We start from the raw sequence: 16921 nt of genomic DNA on the forward strand, positions 1-16921 counted from the left end.
GAATATAAATACAGGGTTTATCTTCAAACAAAACCCAAGATCTACCTTTTTGTTCATTCAAAAAAATGCATACAGCATTTGTATTCATAAAATCAGTAATTCAGGCCAATTTTAATGTCCCTGATTTGTTTGATCCAAGCCATTGAAAGAGTTTTGTCTTTTTTTCATAATATAGATTTTTGCCATACATACCACAGGTAAAGTGTTGGAGTTCCATTTTTTATTTGACTATTGAAGAATTGACAGAAAGGATATTGTGCCCATGAGATTTCGCACTGATACATCTGCCCCTCTGGCATAATGTAAATGACACTATTCAAAAAGTGTCAAATCACTTTGTAAACAGAGGTGAATGTAAACTGGTACAGCACACCTTCAAGTAACTACCCAAAGCAATTAGTACAAATAGGCTAAGCCAGTAACGTTAGCAATACAATCATACCAGTAATATATTTAATTTACTTTTACCTCTTTCTGGAAGTCACACTGGAAATAAAGGAGGTGGACAAATGATTCTTAGTTGGACCCAACCCCTGATTTAGACAATAGGCAATTGTCTATATTGTCTGGAAATAAAGGAGGTGGACAAATGATTCTTAGCTGGACCCAACCCCTGATTTGGAGGGTTTTATTGCAGTTTTGAAGTAATTTGTGTTTGATGATAACAGAAACTCAGAAGAATGGGTGATTCATTGAGGGACGGAATAAACATTAATTCAAATTGGCCAAAGTATTGATAATTCCAATTAATAGTTTGTTCCAAGGACCCCCACAGTGAAAGAGCAATGTCCATACTAGTTTTTCCTTTTGAACAGAAATAATATTTATATTACTGCAAAATATTTAACCAAGAAAACTCATGAGACAATATCTCTTTATTTACCAAGGCAATTGAGACGCATTTGATTAGAAAATCCAATGGAGGCTTGAAATATATTGCTGAATGGAAAGGTGGCTTACTGGAGCACAAGATGGGACATCTGACTTGTTTTGCTGGAGGAATGTTTGCGCTGGGTGCCGATGGCGCGCCTGCAGATAATGGTGGTCATCACATGGAACTGGCTGCTGAGATTGCACATACTTGCCATGAGTCTTATGACCGTACAGGTAAGGCTCACGTGATGAGTGATGTTCATTATCTTTTTATTCTCAATAATGATCTTCCCTTCCAATTATTTGCTGGGTGTTGTGCCCCTTTGTCTATTGGCAATTTCTTCAAGTATCTATTCCCTAAGTACAAAGTATTGCATTGGCAGGTAACATCACAGTTGCATCTGATCCTTTTATCACCTTTGATCTGCATGTTAGCAATCCCTGTAAAGATCTTTATAATGTATAGATGAAAGATCATAGAAACAGCCTAATCAGCCAAGGATGTTTGTTTTGTTGAGGACCAGGAGCCCTGATCACTTTTATCCTTCCTATTCCAGGGCAGCAAACACTATTTTTACACTTCTTTAAATTTTGAAGTAACTTTCTAATAAGTATGTTCCGTCAGATGGTAGACAGCAAGAATAATGGAGCACTGTAGTTTATCACCTCCTGCTGTGTTCTGCTAAAGATTAAAACTCCAGGCTGGTTGAAGGATTAAAATGCAGATCCAGAGTTTAGCTGATATAAGGAGATAATTTGCTCCAGACACCAAAGGGATGTCTGCCTCTGGGAAAAATGCCATTGAAATAATATGAACAGAAAATTATATGGTTCTAAGAGCTTGTCTAGTTTAAAGGTGTAAATAAGAGGGTGGAATAATTCTCAGGATGTGAAATCCCATAAAATGACCTACTGTGCAGTTGAAGCTAATTGCTGTTTGTCAATGGGTCCAATTGTGTTACTGACATCTTTACTGTAATTTTGGAGTGATACATTATCACTACCTCCCCACCACCTCTGCCAACCCTTTCACATTCTGGCAGTCTGGCCATCAGGCCTGAATGAACCACAGTTTCCCCCAGTTAAACATTAAGCAGGCTGAAATCATCAACTTTGGTACCTTGCCACAAATTCTCCAACTGCCAGTTTGAAAATTGCGAGTGAAAAATCACAACCACAAAATATCTCAAATGTTTAATTAACAATTTAAGGATTTAGTAGGAATGTATTCAATGGACCCTCCTTCCTACCCCCTACTCCCAGAATGAGGACAGGAGTGATGAGATAGAATCAGGTCATGCTCAAAAGCTCCACTGCCGGCTAGTTGCCAAATCTGTGCTGTTTGCTAATTAACTTGATGGCACCATGCAGCTAGTGTTAACGGTGCTGATGAATAGCTGCTGCATTAGCAAGAAATCTAACTTTGTGAGAGGGTAGCATAACTTCACTAGCTTAAACTACTCAATGTCTGTCTCCACCTTTCAAAGGAGACATGCAGTGTGGCTGGAATAAGTGTCAGATTTTGGTGAATGTGATCTTAATAGACAAAGGTACCCTGCAAATACCCAGACATAAAAATATCCTCTCAATTTTCTGGTTGAGAACCTTTTTATCCCTCTTGTCCTCTGTATCACTTTTTATCATGCTTCTGGTCATATTACATTCCAAGTGCCTGCCATCAGGACAGAACTAATCTATGCAGAAGCTTTGAGGTCAGGATAAGGCTCCTTGGACCTCTCTGCTACAGGAGATAGGTGGGTCTTGGGCAATTACAATAAATTGTTACCGGGAGCTTTGAGTGTAATTTAGATTAGAGATACAGCACAGAAACAGGTCCTTCGGCCCACCGGATCCGCACCAACCAGCGATCCCCTCATATTAACACTCACCTACACACACTGGGGACAATTTTTACATTTACCAAGCCAATTTATCTACATACCTGCACTTCTTTGGAGTGTGGGAGGAAAACGAAGATCTCGGAGAAACCCCATGCAGGTCACGGAGAGAACGTACAAACTCCATACAAACAGCACCCATAGACGGGATTGAACCCGGGTCTCCCGCGCTGCAAGCGCTGTAGGGCAGCTGCTCTACCCCTGCGCTACCATGCCGTGCAAAATAAGAGGACTGGTAACAAATTAACATTGCATGCTCATAGCCGTCATGATATGCCTGCTTTGCATACTTCTGGTATGGAGCATGCATTAATGAATGTCCTTGCATCCATTCACACATTGCACCACATCATAGCACCAAAAGTAAACATGCATTAGATCTGAATTTTGCATTCACTTCCTGACTTGTTTTAAATAAAATTTATTTGAAGATTCTCATAAAAGCTAGAAAAATAATAACTTTTTTCTTTGAAATATCTGTTTTCTTATCTAGATTTAATTTATTTTTTTCATATAGTTTGTGAATTAATCTTTGAGGGAAATGCTCGGCTTGATAATGTGAACATTGTGGAGCAAAGCACTTTGATAAGTGGTAACATCAAGTCAAATTTCAAATGCTTATACTTGATTTCCAGCCACAAAGTTAGGTCCCGAGGCCTTCAGGTTTGATGGAGGTGTTGAAGCTATTGCAACAAGACAAAATGAAAAATATTACATTCTGCGCCCTGAGGTGATTGAAACACACATGTACATGTGGAGACTAACCCACGACCCAAAATATCGGGAGTGGGGATGGGAAGCTGTTCAGGTATGCATTTTTCTATTAAAAACATGCTTAATAAAGAAGAAAATTACACAAAATGCTGGAGTAGCAATCTGAAGAAGGGTCTCAACCCGAAACGTCACCCATTCCTTCTCTCCAGAGATGCTGCCTGATCTGCTGAGTTATTCCAGCATTTTGTGTCTACCTTCAGCTTAATAAAGCATGTAGACTTTTTAAAATTACATGAGTTCAATTTTCATAATTATAAGTAAAATCACAATCAACGAGTCATAGAAAAGATTTTTTTTGTCATTATTTGTTCCTCAGAAATGGTATTCTTGCATGATCTGATAGACTCAGCATTTGTATTAAATAACTTGTGGCCCAGTACTAATTTTAACCATTACTTTCTTTTTCCCAATACTGAGTGAATCAGGCTGCCTTTAGAATGGCACTACTGGTTAGCTTGAGTCCATTGTTGACAGCTCCACATTATCCAGTCTTATCCTTTCTTCTGCAGTGGTATCTCAGATTTAGGATTTAGCAGGATTGGTGGCAAAGTTGCTAGGCAAGTTCTGCATTTCAGTTGTAGGAAGGAACTGCAGATGCTGGTATAAACCAAAAATAGACACAAAACGCTGGAGTAACTCAGGGGGACAGGCAGCATCCCTGGAGAGAAGGAATGGGTGACCCTTCTTCAGGGTCTCGATCTGAAATGTCACCCATTCCTTCTATCCAGAGATGCTGCCTGTCCCGCTGAGTTATTCCAGGATTTTGTGTCGATCTGTCAGTCTGAAGAAGGGTCTCAACCCGAAACATCACCCATTCCTTCTCTCCTGAGATGCTGCCTGACCCGCTGAGTTATTCCAGCATTTTGTGTCGATCTGCATTTCGCTTGACGTTTTCAGTGAGATTAAACAATGTACATTTCTGTTGGCCTTTACACCACAGTCTTTTGTGCTTCTCAGATCAGCAGTTTAAACATTAACCACTAATTCTTAAATGTTATGTCCACATATATGATTTCTATTCAGAGTATTATTGCAGCAGGTTCCAATTTGTACTGTTCCTTAATTATAGACTGCATCCAGTTTATGGTGGAATTCAGCCATATTTTTTGTTTTTTAAATGCCATGTAGCACATTTGTATTTTTTTTTATGAAGGCCATTGTTTCCCTTGACATGAATTTTTAATGCAAATTCTTAGTTCCGAGTGTGGTTTTCTTTAATTTTCTTTCATTGAAATTAAACACTGCATATCAGCAAACAAAGCCTGGAAGAGAAACTAGGTCCTGCAGAGTGAATAGAGAGAATGAGGCAAAAGGATAAACAACAGGAAATCTGGTGTTGCATTCTCAAGATACACCCTGTGCCTTGTGCTAGCGAGATCAGGAATAGGATAGGGCAAATGAATGAGTAGCTGAAAATTTGGTGCAGACAGCTACTTGGGCATCAGCTACAGAGTTTGGGAGAGGTTGCAACTGAACTAGAGGGGAAGAATACACTTGCAGGCAGATTTGCAGCTGCTACTCAGATGAGTTTAAATCTGTCTGACTGGCATTGGGCTACAAAGTAGTAGCCTAACTGATGGGAAAGTTGAAGTAAATATGAGACTAGAGCACTCAAATCCAGTAGACAGAGTCTGAAGAAGGATCTCGACCCAAAACGTCACCCATTCCTTCTCACCAGAGATGCTGCCTGACCCGCTGAGTTACTCCAGCATTTAGTGTCTATCTTCAGTAGTCAGACCAGGCAGAGGCAGGACAGGGTATGGAAGGTCTGAATGGTTAAACTGTATTTAATTACCAAGAAGGCAGATGAACACCGGGCATGGATTGGCACATGGGATTGTGAAACTGCAACTATTATGGAGAAATAGTTGAAGGATTGACAGGACTGGCAACTGAATGCTTCCAGTGTGATGGAGATAGAGGTAGGAGGTGGGGGAGTTGCACAATTGATAAGGTAGAATATCTTTGCTGTACTAAGAGAGGAGATCCTGCAGGAAATCTCTAGCAAGGCCACAATGGTAGAACTTAGAAATAAGAAAGGTGTGTTGCTTTGAAGGAATCATACTACAGCCCCCACCCACCAATAGTCAATAATCAGCAGGAGGAGGAGGAGCCAATATGTAATTGTAAAAATAGTAGTGTTATATTAGTAGGTGATTTTTATCTTACCTTATATTGGCTGGGACTGCCATAGTACTAAAGGATGAGACGATGTAGAATTAGTTAAATGCTGCCTGACCTGCTGAGTTACTCCAGCATTTTGTGAATAAATCGATTTGTACCAGCATCTGCAGTTATTTTCTTATAGAATTAGTTAAGCATTTCCCGGAATGGTTACTGAATGAATAAGTAGATGGTCCTATTGGAGAAGAGGCTTGATCTCATTTTAGGAAATAAGGCAGATTGATGAGTCAGCGAGGGAGAACGTGTGACAAGCAATCATGATTATATTGGTTTCAAGATAGTTTTGGAAAAAAACAGGTCCTCAAACCGAAGCCCTAGAAAGAGGTGATGGTATCAGATAGGAACTGGTGAAAATTGAATGGTAGAGGCTGTTTGCATGTAAAGAGATGTCTGCCAAGTTGGGAGCTTTCAAAAAAGAGATAGGAAAAGTTCAGAGCCAACATTGGATTGGATTTTCTAATTCTGTTTTCCCTGGAGTGAAGGAGGCTGAGAGCTAACAAGACAGAGGTTGAGCTTATAGGACTTGATATTACAATCCCTACTATAATTGGCACCTTCTTAATATCTTGAGTGGGGGTAGGGGTAAAGACTTCATTGGGGTCATCAGGTGGGCACCCTCCTTCCTTGGTGTTTCGTTGATAGGCCCACGAGTGAGGGAGGCTGAGAGCTAACAAGACAGAGGTAATAAAATTAGGTATGGATAGGGTAGATAGCCACTGTCTTTTTCTCAAGGTAGTGGTCTCCAAAACTGGAGGGTACATGTTCAAGGTGAGAGGGAGGAAGTTTTTCGGAAATATGAGAGATAATATGTTCACCCAAAGATTTATTGGTAACTGGAATGAGCTGCCAGAGGCAAGGTTGGAGGTGGAAATAGTAACCACATTTAAGAGGCATCTGGACAGAAACTTGAGTGAGGAGGGCATCAAGCAATATAGAATTAATGCGGGGAAGTGAGATTCGTGCCGATTGGAATGATAAGCGTTGAAGCAGTGTGCCGAATAGCCTGTTTCTATATTGTACAACTCTATAACTAGTCTAAAGGGGTTCTGCAGATTTTTCTTTGCATTGAAGATTTTAATTCTCCATTATATCATTCTGTATCCTGTTGGAACTTAAATTCATAATCATCCTTTATGGTAATGGAAATGTTAGTAACTCATAGATTTGCACACTAATCTGTTTTTAGATGATTGAGCCTCATCTCATGTCACAAGACCAGGGAAACACAGAGAAAAGAATATACACAGCATTTTTTTTGATCTTACCCAGGTTTCAAGGGATTAGTTTGCTCAGAGACATGCATAAATGTATGTTTTTTTGCAGATAGAGAGCATCAGGTCAGGTGAGGGAGATTTTATGCCATTACTTAATAATTTAAAAAGTATACAAGGATTTTCCCGTTCCAGGCCAGTGACTGCTTATTTGTCTAGAAAGAATATTTAAGGTGCAAAGTCCCTGAGGCTTGGCATGGTAATGGAGTTTACATCGGAATATAAGAAATCGAAACAGGCAATGTGGATCCTTTTGTCTGCTCCTCCATTCAATAAGATATTTTACCTTGGTGCCACTTGCTTGCACTAACGACCTGTTCCTTATTTCCTCAATATCGAGTAATCTTTGAATATGCGAGTGCTAGCTCCCGCATTTGAACTCTCATCAATCTACTCAAATTCCTGCATTTGTGGTTAATTGACTTCATTACTGTTTAACCATTTGCTTAATGATTCAAAAATGTGAAGTATTAGAACATAGAAAATAGTTGCAGGAGTAGGCCATTCGACCCTTCGAGCCAACACTGCCATTCAATATGATCACGGCTGATCATCCAAAATCAGTACCCAGTTCTGGCTTTTTCCCCATATCCCTTGATTCCTTTAGCCCAAAGAGCTAAATCTAACTCTCTCTTGAAAACATCCAGTGAATTGGCCTCCATTGTCTTCTGTGGCAGAGAATTCCACAGATTCACAACTCTCTGGGTGAAAATGTTTTTCCTCATCTCAGACCTAAATGGCCTACCCCTTATTCTTAATCCGTGACCAAAGATAATTGAACACAAAGGCAGATTTTCTCAGTTAAGTTATTAATTTAATTGAGAAATCATGTCACTTTCTGTCATACTTATGAGGAAGTAAATTATGCTAAATAGAGTAGTTAAAAGTGGTATGGGATTACATTTAAAGTGTGCCATTTAGCTGCTGAGAGAGCATTTGAGAAATAACAAAGGCAATCTTTTCTGTCTATGCATTTCAATGAATTGTGTGGTGTGATCCTGATTTACCAAGGTGCATTTTCAGCAAGTGAGCTAAAAATTGTTTTGTAAAATCTTTGCAGTGGGAAGGAGAGGGATACTTTTCATCCACAATTTTGAATCTGTTCAACCACTCCAATTCAAGATAAATGGTTCATATTTTAACACTCATTGTTATTTGTTTCCCTTAAATAACCATTTTTAGCTTTTTCACACGAGGGCAACAATTACCTCAAGCATCTATTCACAAAGCATGAATGTACAAAATGTTAATAAACAATATTAATGCTAACAAAATGTTCTCCATATTTCTGTTCTTTCATTTAATTTAATAATTCATGGTCAATATGTTATAATTATTTACAGAATAAATAGCAGGTGCACCACCTAACAAGTCCCGAGCTCAGTTTCTGCTCCAGAGAAGCCTTGCCCCATAATTCTTCACACACTCCATCAATGTATCCTTCACATAGTTCTTGCCCGGCTTCCACTTGAACATATCTATAGCATTCATCTCTCGCTTCATTCGGTGTAATCATCGTGGGGGGAAAAAGATTTGATTTTGCATAAACGTACTTTTGTGTAAGCAATATATTTAAGTGATAAGTACATTTTCAGCATGCTAATGTTAAGAACTACAAATCTGATTGGTAATTTTGTTGTTAAGCTGACAATGATGATTTTATATTTGTCAAATCGACATCGATTATGTTTCCTTATTCCCAATTAGGCTCTTGAGAAGAACTGCAGAGTTGCTGCTGGATATTCTGGAATCAGAGATGTTTATTCCAATCAACCAACTCATGATGATGTGCAACAGAGTTTCTTCCTGGCTGAAACTTTAAAGTAAGTTAAATAGTAGTTTAAAAAATCATTAATTTGGTGCCTTCATAATATTACTAGTTAATATTTTTGTCTCTAATAACTGGAAATTGACAGGCAGCTTTATAAAGGAAAACACACTATTTTTATTTAACAGAAAGCATATTGGGTTGAGATTCCGTTTCCAATTCTGAATAGATGTCTGAAGGACATTAAATTGATGCAACAATTCAATTATACTTTATTGTCACATGTGCCTAGGTACAGTGAAAGGCTTTGTTTTGCACACAACCCAGTAAAACCGTACAGCAGACCTGACCTAGGCAGTAAACAAGTGTTGCCACGTGACAAACTTACAAAAGTTCACCGAATATTACTATCTACTGCTTGCCGCCGCATGTGTCAGCCCCACCCCAGACCTGTTGGGTCTCCATTATTTCTCAGTGGCCCCCGCTGGGTGCCACCTTCATTCTCGCCAACCCACTTCGCTCTCGACTGGCCACCTGCGTCTCGGGCCCCAACTCGCCCTCGATGGCGCGGGTCCCGTCGCTGCCTCGGGGGCGGGTTTGGAGTCCGCAGTGGGTGGGCTGCACCTACCGGCGGGTCGTTGGTCCGTGGAGGGTGATCCTCAGTCCTCTGACCGTGGCGAGCGAGTTCTCTGTCCACGGCGGGCAGGTCCTCCATCGTCAGTCCACGGCCAGTGAGTCCTTTGTGTGCAGCGAGCGGGTCGTCAGTGCACAGTGAGAGAGGGCCCTTGTAAGCAAGCCAGGCCTGCTTGCTGGGACACAATTGCATTGGGAAATGATGGGAAGAATGAAATTCTGGTGGAAGTCGTAGAATTTATTATAACTAATATGTTATCTGAATGTTCTACCCTAATTCTCTGGATGTAAAAACAGGAAGCCATCGGCTATAAATTATGATAAGTAGATCAACTACAGGCGGACTTAATTAAAATTGCACATATACATTATGGATCTTTTTCCACATATATCTCGTAACATTTTTAGATAGTCATGTACCCTTCATCATCCTCATTATAGCGACAAAAGCTGCATGAACTGAATGGGAATAATGAATTATTTTCACTTTCTGGAGGAGTTTGGTAGTTTCGAATTATTTATATTCAGCCTGACTACAATTCTTGTTTCTGTTTATGTCTTGTTAATTATTCTGCAGCAGCAGGCAGTACAATATACTTGTGTGTCAATATATGTGTGACATGTTTTGCTTTGAATTACAAATACAGCTAGAATAAAATGACAATATCATTCTCATATTTTTGCAACTGTGTGCAGTTATTACATAAAGTAAACAGGGGATCTTTAAAGAATTTGAATGAGGAAAAACAGTGGGAAATTGTTTTGCAAGTTTTAAAAAAATACTTTATTTCCATAATAAACTCCACAATATATTCCACAGTAATATATTCTCGACATGTCATTATTCCATTCGCTATTCTAAGCAGTCAATACATCAACCAAAAAGTGTCAAAGCTCCCAATGCTGTATCCCCAAACATTTGAGGTGCTGTTACACATGACTCAGCCCCTCAGAGTTCAATGGCATTAGACTGGCTGGGAGGGCATTACAGAGTCACCCTCTTCCTTAGGGCTGCTTATCATAGAGTACCCCTCTGCCAACCTTTTGGAAGAGGAAGTGTGAGTACATCTCATCCTGCTCTATGGAGTGGACTTTGGATCAGAAGATGATCTTGAAGGTCCTGGAGGCAAACAGAGGGGTTTGCTAAGTCCTTACCTCCTCGACAGGTATTTCGGGAGGGAATTATTTTGTGGTGTTTCTAGACCAGTCGAGTCTGCCAATGAGTGAGAGTGCGCCTAAACTCCCGCCCTTTATCCTCGTAGCTAAGGGCCGTCCCCCTGGACTGGTCCATTCCCGTGCCGAGGGGTTCGGTAGTGGTATGGCCCGACCCTTGGGAGCCGCCTCTATTTAATAGAGACGACTCTATTTCCTCCTCGACATTCACCCCTAGAGTGTGGAACATCTTGCCCAGAAAAGTCCATTTCAAGACATGCATTTTTTTGACTCAAACAAATATTATTGTTCGTTTTTCATTCCTGAGTCAAAATCCCCAAACTCTTCTCCGTCTTTATGTTATCTTCAGTTTTCAGCGAAACAACATCACCATCTTCTGAAGCACAACTAGGGGTTAGTAATAAATGCTATCCTCATATCGTATGCTTTTAATTCAACAAAGGTTCAACCTCTTTGCACCGTTCTATGTATTTTTGCGGCGTACCTCAGCGAGATATTGTAACATCAAACCTTGTGGAAAAGCTAGATATCGTGGACAGCAGCGTTGAGATGACTGCATTTGTGAAGTTACCAGACGTTGCTGCCTTATTCATACATTGCAGTTGATAAAGCCTGATATACTCAGTATAACACAATTGTGAAATTCAGACTGTGGTTTTTGGTAAGCTTTCTGAAGAGAGATTTTTTAACCCACACCCATATTTTATCAGCTTACAATTTACTTTTTAAGTATTGTTTTCCAATTTATTCCTTCAAATCTTTAATTTACAATGAGCAATAATGGGAAATAGAAAATAATAGACTTAATTAAATTAATACTTTATACCCATCCTTTGGTGGAAAATGATGCATTGACCTTAGAGATGGGGTCAGTTTCAGAAGAATGATATCTCGGCTCCAAGGATAAAATTCAGAGGGTAGATTGGGTTAACATGTTGTTTCACCTTGAAACTAGATGCCAGAGCATGATTTAATCAAGGGTTCTAGAAAGAGATTCAATAACCAAAATACTGTAAGACTATTTCAAAAGGCCATAATAAAATTAGAGTTAAGATGATTTGGTGTGAAGTTAAGAACTACTTCAAACAGAAGCACAAAACATATCAGTGGGGAGAGAAACAGAATTAACATTTCAGGTTTAACTCTCACTGCAAAAATTCTGCCTTACTTACTGAATATGTCCAGCATTTTCTGTTTTTAGTTCAGAGTTCCAGGACTTGCTTTAAAATGTTTCAATTAAGGAAAAGTGTTGGTCAGCAAGTCTCTTCTCCAAAAGGCAATGAATGTGGACACTTTCCAAACTGTGATATTTTGTGGTTTGGGGTATCAGAGGTTAAGATGCAAAGGTGGGCAAATTGATTTCAAACAGAAATTGGCTCTGACCCAACTCAATTAAACAGACGTGGTGTTATTTGCCCTCTGCAGATGTAAATTCCACGCCTGCTCTGTTCCTTATGGCACTAGCCAAGTGATTAGGTGACTGCTTCACCATTCTTGCTACTGAATCTACCAGTCCATTCTATAAATGTATAAAACAATACAGTTATTACTTTTTCCAATCAAGTCCGAACTTAGCTGCTTGAAAAAAGTTAAACAAAGAAGATTATTTTCTTATGTTAACACTAAAGGATTTATAAAATACATTGTCATCAGTAAAGAAATTGTACACAGCTTCCCATTTGATGTGAAATTTAAAATGATGAAAAAGACCACTAATATGTGCTGTGACTATTGATTGAGACTTATGTGTGAATATCGATTATGAACATTGGTATGACAAGCTTCTTAAATTGATAGATTAAAAGCAAATTGAGATCTATGTTAGACTTCAAGGCAACTTTGAATACATGTGTTACATCTCCTGTCCATGGAACAGTATTGTTAATAACGGTGGAGGAATTCAAAATTGTGCGTGGTGCTAAACTCCTACATCTTATGTTCTGCAAAATCAAGATGTTCTCATGTTGCTGTATCCATCCATATTAATATAAATCTATGTCGCTTGTCTTCAGATATCTTTATTTGATGTTCTCCGAAGATGACCTCCTTTCACTGGACCGCTGGATATTCAACTCTGAAGCTCATCCATTACCAATTATACGCAAAAGTGACCAAATTCAGTAAATCAATGCAAATATTTTGGACATCTAAATATTCATTATTTTAATCCTAATGTGCGTGCTGTAAAACAAAGCAAAATAAATTGTAATATGCAACATGCATGCTGCCATATAACCAAGATAAGACTGCAGGAGACTGCAACAACTCTAACCTCCTCTGTGAGGAGATGTCTGCTTTGAGCTGCAATTTTTGCCATGTTGCAAAAACGCCATAATTAATTTAATATCCAGAGATTTATTCATAAAGAAACATTTTATTTTGCTTTTGTTTGTTCCTAAGCCACAAATTTATTAAATTAAAAAAATTGGTTTAATTGACAATTATAAAATTAGATCTTAGTATACATGCTATATTTTATTTTTCCCTATTTCATACAGCACAGATAAAGATTGGTGTGTTGGACAAATCATAAATGTGTATGTCTGGTCATTTGTTTGATATCTGAAGATGAGGAAATCAAAAATCTTGTAAGAGGTGATATAGTGAATTATTGAAGTTCCAACTTGATGGTTTGGAATGGACCCAAAGGACAAATATTGCACTTGACAGATCTTTTAAAATATGGCAGATATTCAATATGTGAATTTATTTCACCTCTTCTGTATGTTGATTTATTTTTACACAATATCTATTTGTGTATTTATTCTGCAAATTAAAACATTCCCTTTATATGAGCCTCGAATGTTGTAAATTGTTTGACTGTCTACTTCAACAAAAATAAAAATATTTTTATGTATGTTTTCTAAAGCAATTATGAAATGTATGGTGATAGATACATTATCTAAAGAATTGGTATTTTAATTAATGAACGATTCTCAGCCATTGTGAGCAGAGTGTTTAAAATGTTTACTTTCTTCTCGCATTTACATATGCAAGTAAAGTGTCACCAATGAAAATGTTGTTGGTTGACATGAATTCAAGAACATTTCCCATCTTGAGCCAATTTTAAAACTCAGTTATATTTCTCTGATGGTTACCGTTGGCACTCTGTATGCTTGTGTGCGTGCGTGCGTACGGTTTGGAAACATTTGATATAATTTTATACATATTCTGTGATCATAATTCTCCGACGGTTTCTACATTCCTTCCTGGACACCTTCGATAAAAAATAAATGAAAATGAAAAGCCATTTTTGTTGTGAGCATATATTGTGATGAGAGAAAACAACATATTTCACATTGAAGGGCGCAAAGTGACCATAGATAACATTGAGGGCGATGGCCAAATGGTTGGCCAAAAAAGTGACATTCAAGGAAAGTATTCAGAATAGGTTATTAATGGAGCTACTTAGCTGACTGGCTGATAATGGATGGGTTAGAAGAAAGGATAAGCAAATAATGGGAACAGAGATCAGAAAATTTGACAAGAAAAAGCAGTTGCATTTCTGGAGAAGAATATTCTGGTTAGCTCAGTTCAAACATTCTCAGTAATTTGCCTCCCTCCTAACAGACGTGCTGTTCTGCAGCTGATTTCCCAGCTGAAATAAGAAACTGCAGGATTCTTGAACTTACTGGGAAATTGCTGATATATCCAGGTTCTGAAGAATTATGCAAATCTTAACTAATTACATTGGATTTTAACTGTTGATGCATGGGCAGTGGTAATTAAAGAGCATTGTGTATCATACTGCAAACAGAGTGTTTGTACATTCTCCCTGTGATCGCGTGGGTTTTCCCAAGGTCCGTTAGTTTCCTCCCACAGGCATACAGGTTTGTGAGTTAATCGGTGTCTGTAAAGTGCTCCTAGTGTCAAGGAGTGAATACAAAAGTTGGATAACATAGAACTAGTGTGAACAGGTAAATGATTGTTGGCATACACTCAGTCGGCTGAAGGGTCGGTTTCCATGCTGTGTCTCTCAGTGAAACTCTAACATTATCCTTTTGTTCCTTTATTAGCCTTTCGGCATTTAAAAAAAATAAAAATTCAAAATACTTTTCGAGAAATAAATATATACAAAACACGTTCCTTACAAAAGTCCATCCAACATTCTCGGAGGCTATATATACATTCAATACACCAATTACACAAAATTACCCCCACGCTTGCCACTCATGTGGCCCACTGGCGTGGAATCCCTTCCCTTATTTTTGAGGAGCGTCTCCACCACACCCTGCCCCCCCCATGTCCAGCAGCGGAAGGACTCTAGACTGTGGCCCTCCCCCAAAGAGCCTTGGCGTTGGCTACACCAAGCTTCAGTGCGTCCCTCAGCACGTACTCCTGCAGTCTGCAGCGGGCCAGTCGGCAACATTCCCCGATGGATATCTTGCTCTGCTGGGAGGTCAACAAAGCTCGGGCAGACCAAAGAGCATCTTTCACCGAGTTGATGACCTTCCAGCAGCACTCGATTCAGTCTCTGAATGTATCCCTGGGAACAGTCCGTAGATCACAGAGTCCTCTGTGACAGAGCTTTCAGAATAAATCGTGACAGGGACCTTTGCAAACCTCTCCAGACTCTCTTTGCAAATCCACACTCTGCGAAGAGGTGGGCAACCATCTCCTCTCCATAGCAGCTGTCCCAAGGGCAGCATGTGTTGGTAGTGAGGTTCCGACGGTGCAGGAAGGATCTGACTGGGAGGGCTCCCCTCACCGCCAGCCAGGCAGCATCATTGATAAGAAATCTACCATTCTGACCCAGTCTAGACACTGTGTGATTCCATGATGTCTGAAGTAGTAGCTGTCGTAGAGCAGTTGTACAATGGTGATGGGCTGTGACCTCAGAAGGAAAATTAGTGATGGGTGCAAAATACCAGCTTTGCCACAAATGCCCATATCCTGAGAATTAGAGAAATTTAATCCACTCTCTTTGATAGTCATGAATCAAGAATAACAACATTAAATAAAACTACTGAAACAACTGATTTGACGGATTATTTGGTTGATTTGATTGAGAAAGGAATAAAGGTTTAAATAAGTTATAAATAAACCAATAAGATTGTATTAAGCCACTAGCCCCATCATTCATCATGAATTTGGCATCCACTTATTGTTTACTCTCAATCTTTCCCCCATGATTTACTCCATTCTTGAGCTATTCTATATTAGACCTATGCCAATTGCTTTTGAGACAAACTAGTTTTATCTTTAGAACAGTGGCTCCATTCCACTCGTCTGCCTTGCTCCCACCCTCTCCAGCCTGTGTATGTTACAGCATAGATTTTTTTTTATTACTGAGCTGTTTTTCATTCCTAAAACTCGTAAAAGTTGTTTAGCCTAACTGAAAATTCAAAATATGATTTAGAGAAATCTTGAAATTTACTCCCAACATTAAAAATTGCAGTTGACTTAAATCAATGCATTATATCTGAACTTGCACAAAGGTTACATCTTAAAAGAAGAAAATTAAATGGGCACACTAAAGAGAGCTTTAGAAAGTGAGTAGCAGCACAAAGCTTCTGGAAGTTTCTACCCATGTTCCACTTAATATTTTCAGATTTATGTTTTACTATCATTTACTAGGTAATATATATTTCAAAACATAACAGCACTGTCATTACAAAATTCAAATTGTTTAACTTATTGCAAAAAGAAAGCTGTGGAAGCTAAATCAATGTTTATTTTTAAGGCAGAGGTAGACAGATTCTTAATTAGTACGGGTTTCAGGGGTTATGGGGAGAAGGCAGGAGAATGGGGTTTGGAGGGAGAGATCGATCAGCCACGATTGAATGGCAGAGTAGACTTGATGGGCCAAATGGCCTAATTCTCCTCCTATCACATGATCATGAATATAGATGGGGACTTGCTGGATTTCTTTTCAGCATTTTGAAGTACATTTACACTGCTGGATTAAGATCAATATGTGACCAGAGTTCAGACCATCTCACATTGAAAAAATATTTCCTGACACTAACATCATGAATAGTTGGGTACTTGCTTTTTTGCATAATCAGTGGATAAGTTACACATGTGATTCAGCCAAATGAGGTTTGTCAATCACAATTAAAGTAAAGGCCAATTAACCGGGTTAATTTGCCTGAATATATTTGGCCTCCACTACTGTGGTCAGCAGCAAACTCAGCTTACTGATGGTTGACAGGGAGTCAGCACATAATTGTGGACGAAAAGATGCATGAGAACTGCTCCAAAAATAATCCAAATCCTCAGTGATGAAGCCCTTACATTAACACAACTATTGAAAATTAATGAGGTAATTAAAAAGTTCTAAATATGTTCAACACAATACACCTAAAACAATTAAATTTTTTAACCAAACTCAATTAAATTGTAAA

At 38.9% G+C, this 16921-nt stretch overlaps 1 protein-coding gene across 1 annotated transcript in view; it reads left to right on the forward strand.

Moving 5' to 3' along the window:
- Window positions 1-13818, forward strand: part of man1a1 (mannosidase, alpha, class 1A, member 1) — a 358244-nt gene extending 344426 nt beyond the window's left edge. Inside the window, exons 9-12 of the mRNA XM_078399598.1 lie at window positions 888-1107; window positions 3407-3579; window positions 8708-8823; window positions 12587-13818. Coding sequence (XP_078255724.1) covers window positions 888-1107; window positions 3407-3579; window positions 8708-8823; window positions 12587-12698 — 621 coding nt within the window. The 3' untranslated portion in view covers window positions 12699-13818. The remainder of the gene's footprint in view (window positions 1-887; window positions 1108-3406; window positions 3580-8707; window positions 8824-12586) is intronic.
- Window positions 13819-16921: the final 3103 nt, after the last annotated feature.

This window comes from Rhinoraja longicauda, chromosome 5 (assembly GCF_053455715.1).
Source record: "Rhinoraja longicauda isolate Sanriku21f chromosome 5, sRhiLon1.1, whole genome shotgun sequence".
Classification (NCBI taxonomy): Eukaryota; Metazoa; Chordata; class Chondrichthyes; order Rajiformes; family Arhynchobatidae; genus Rhinoraja; species Rhinoraja longicauda.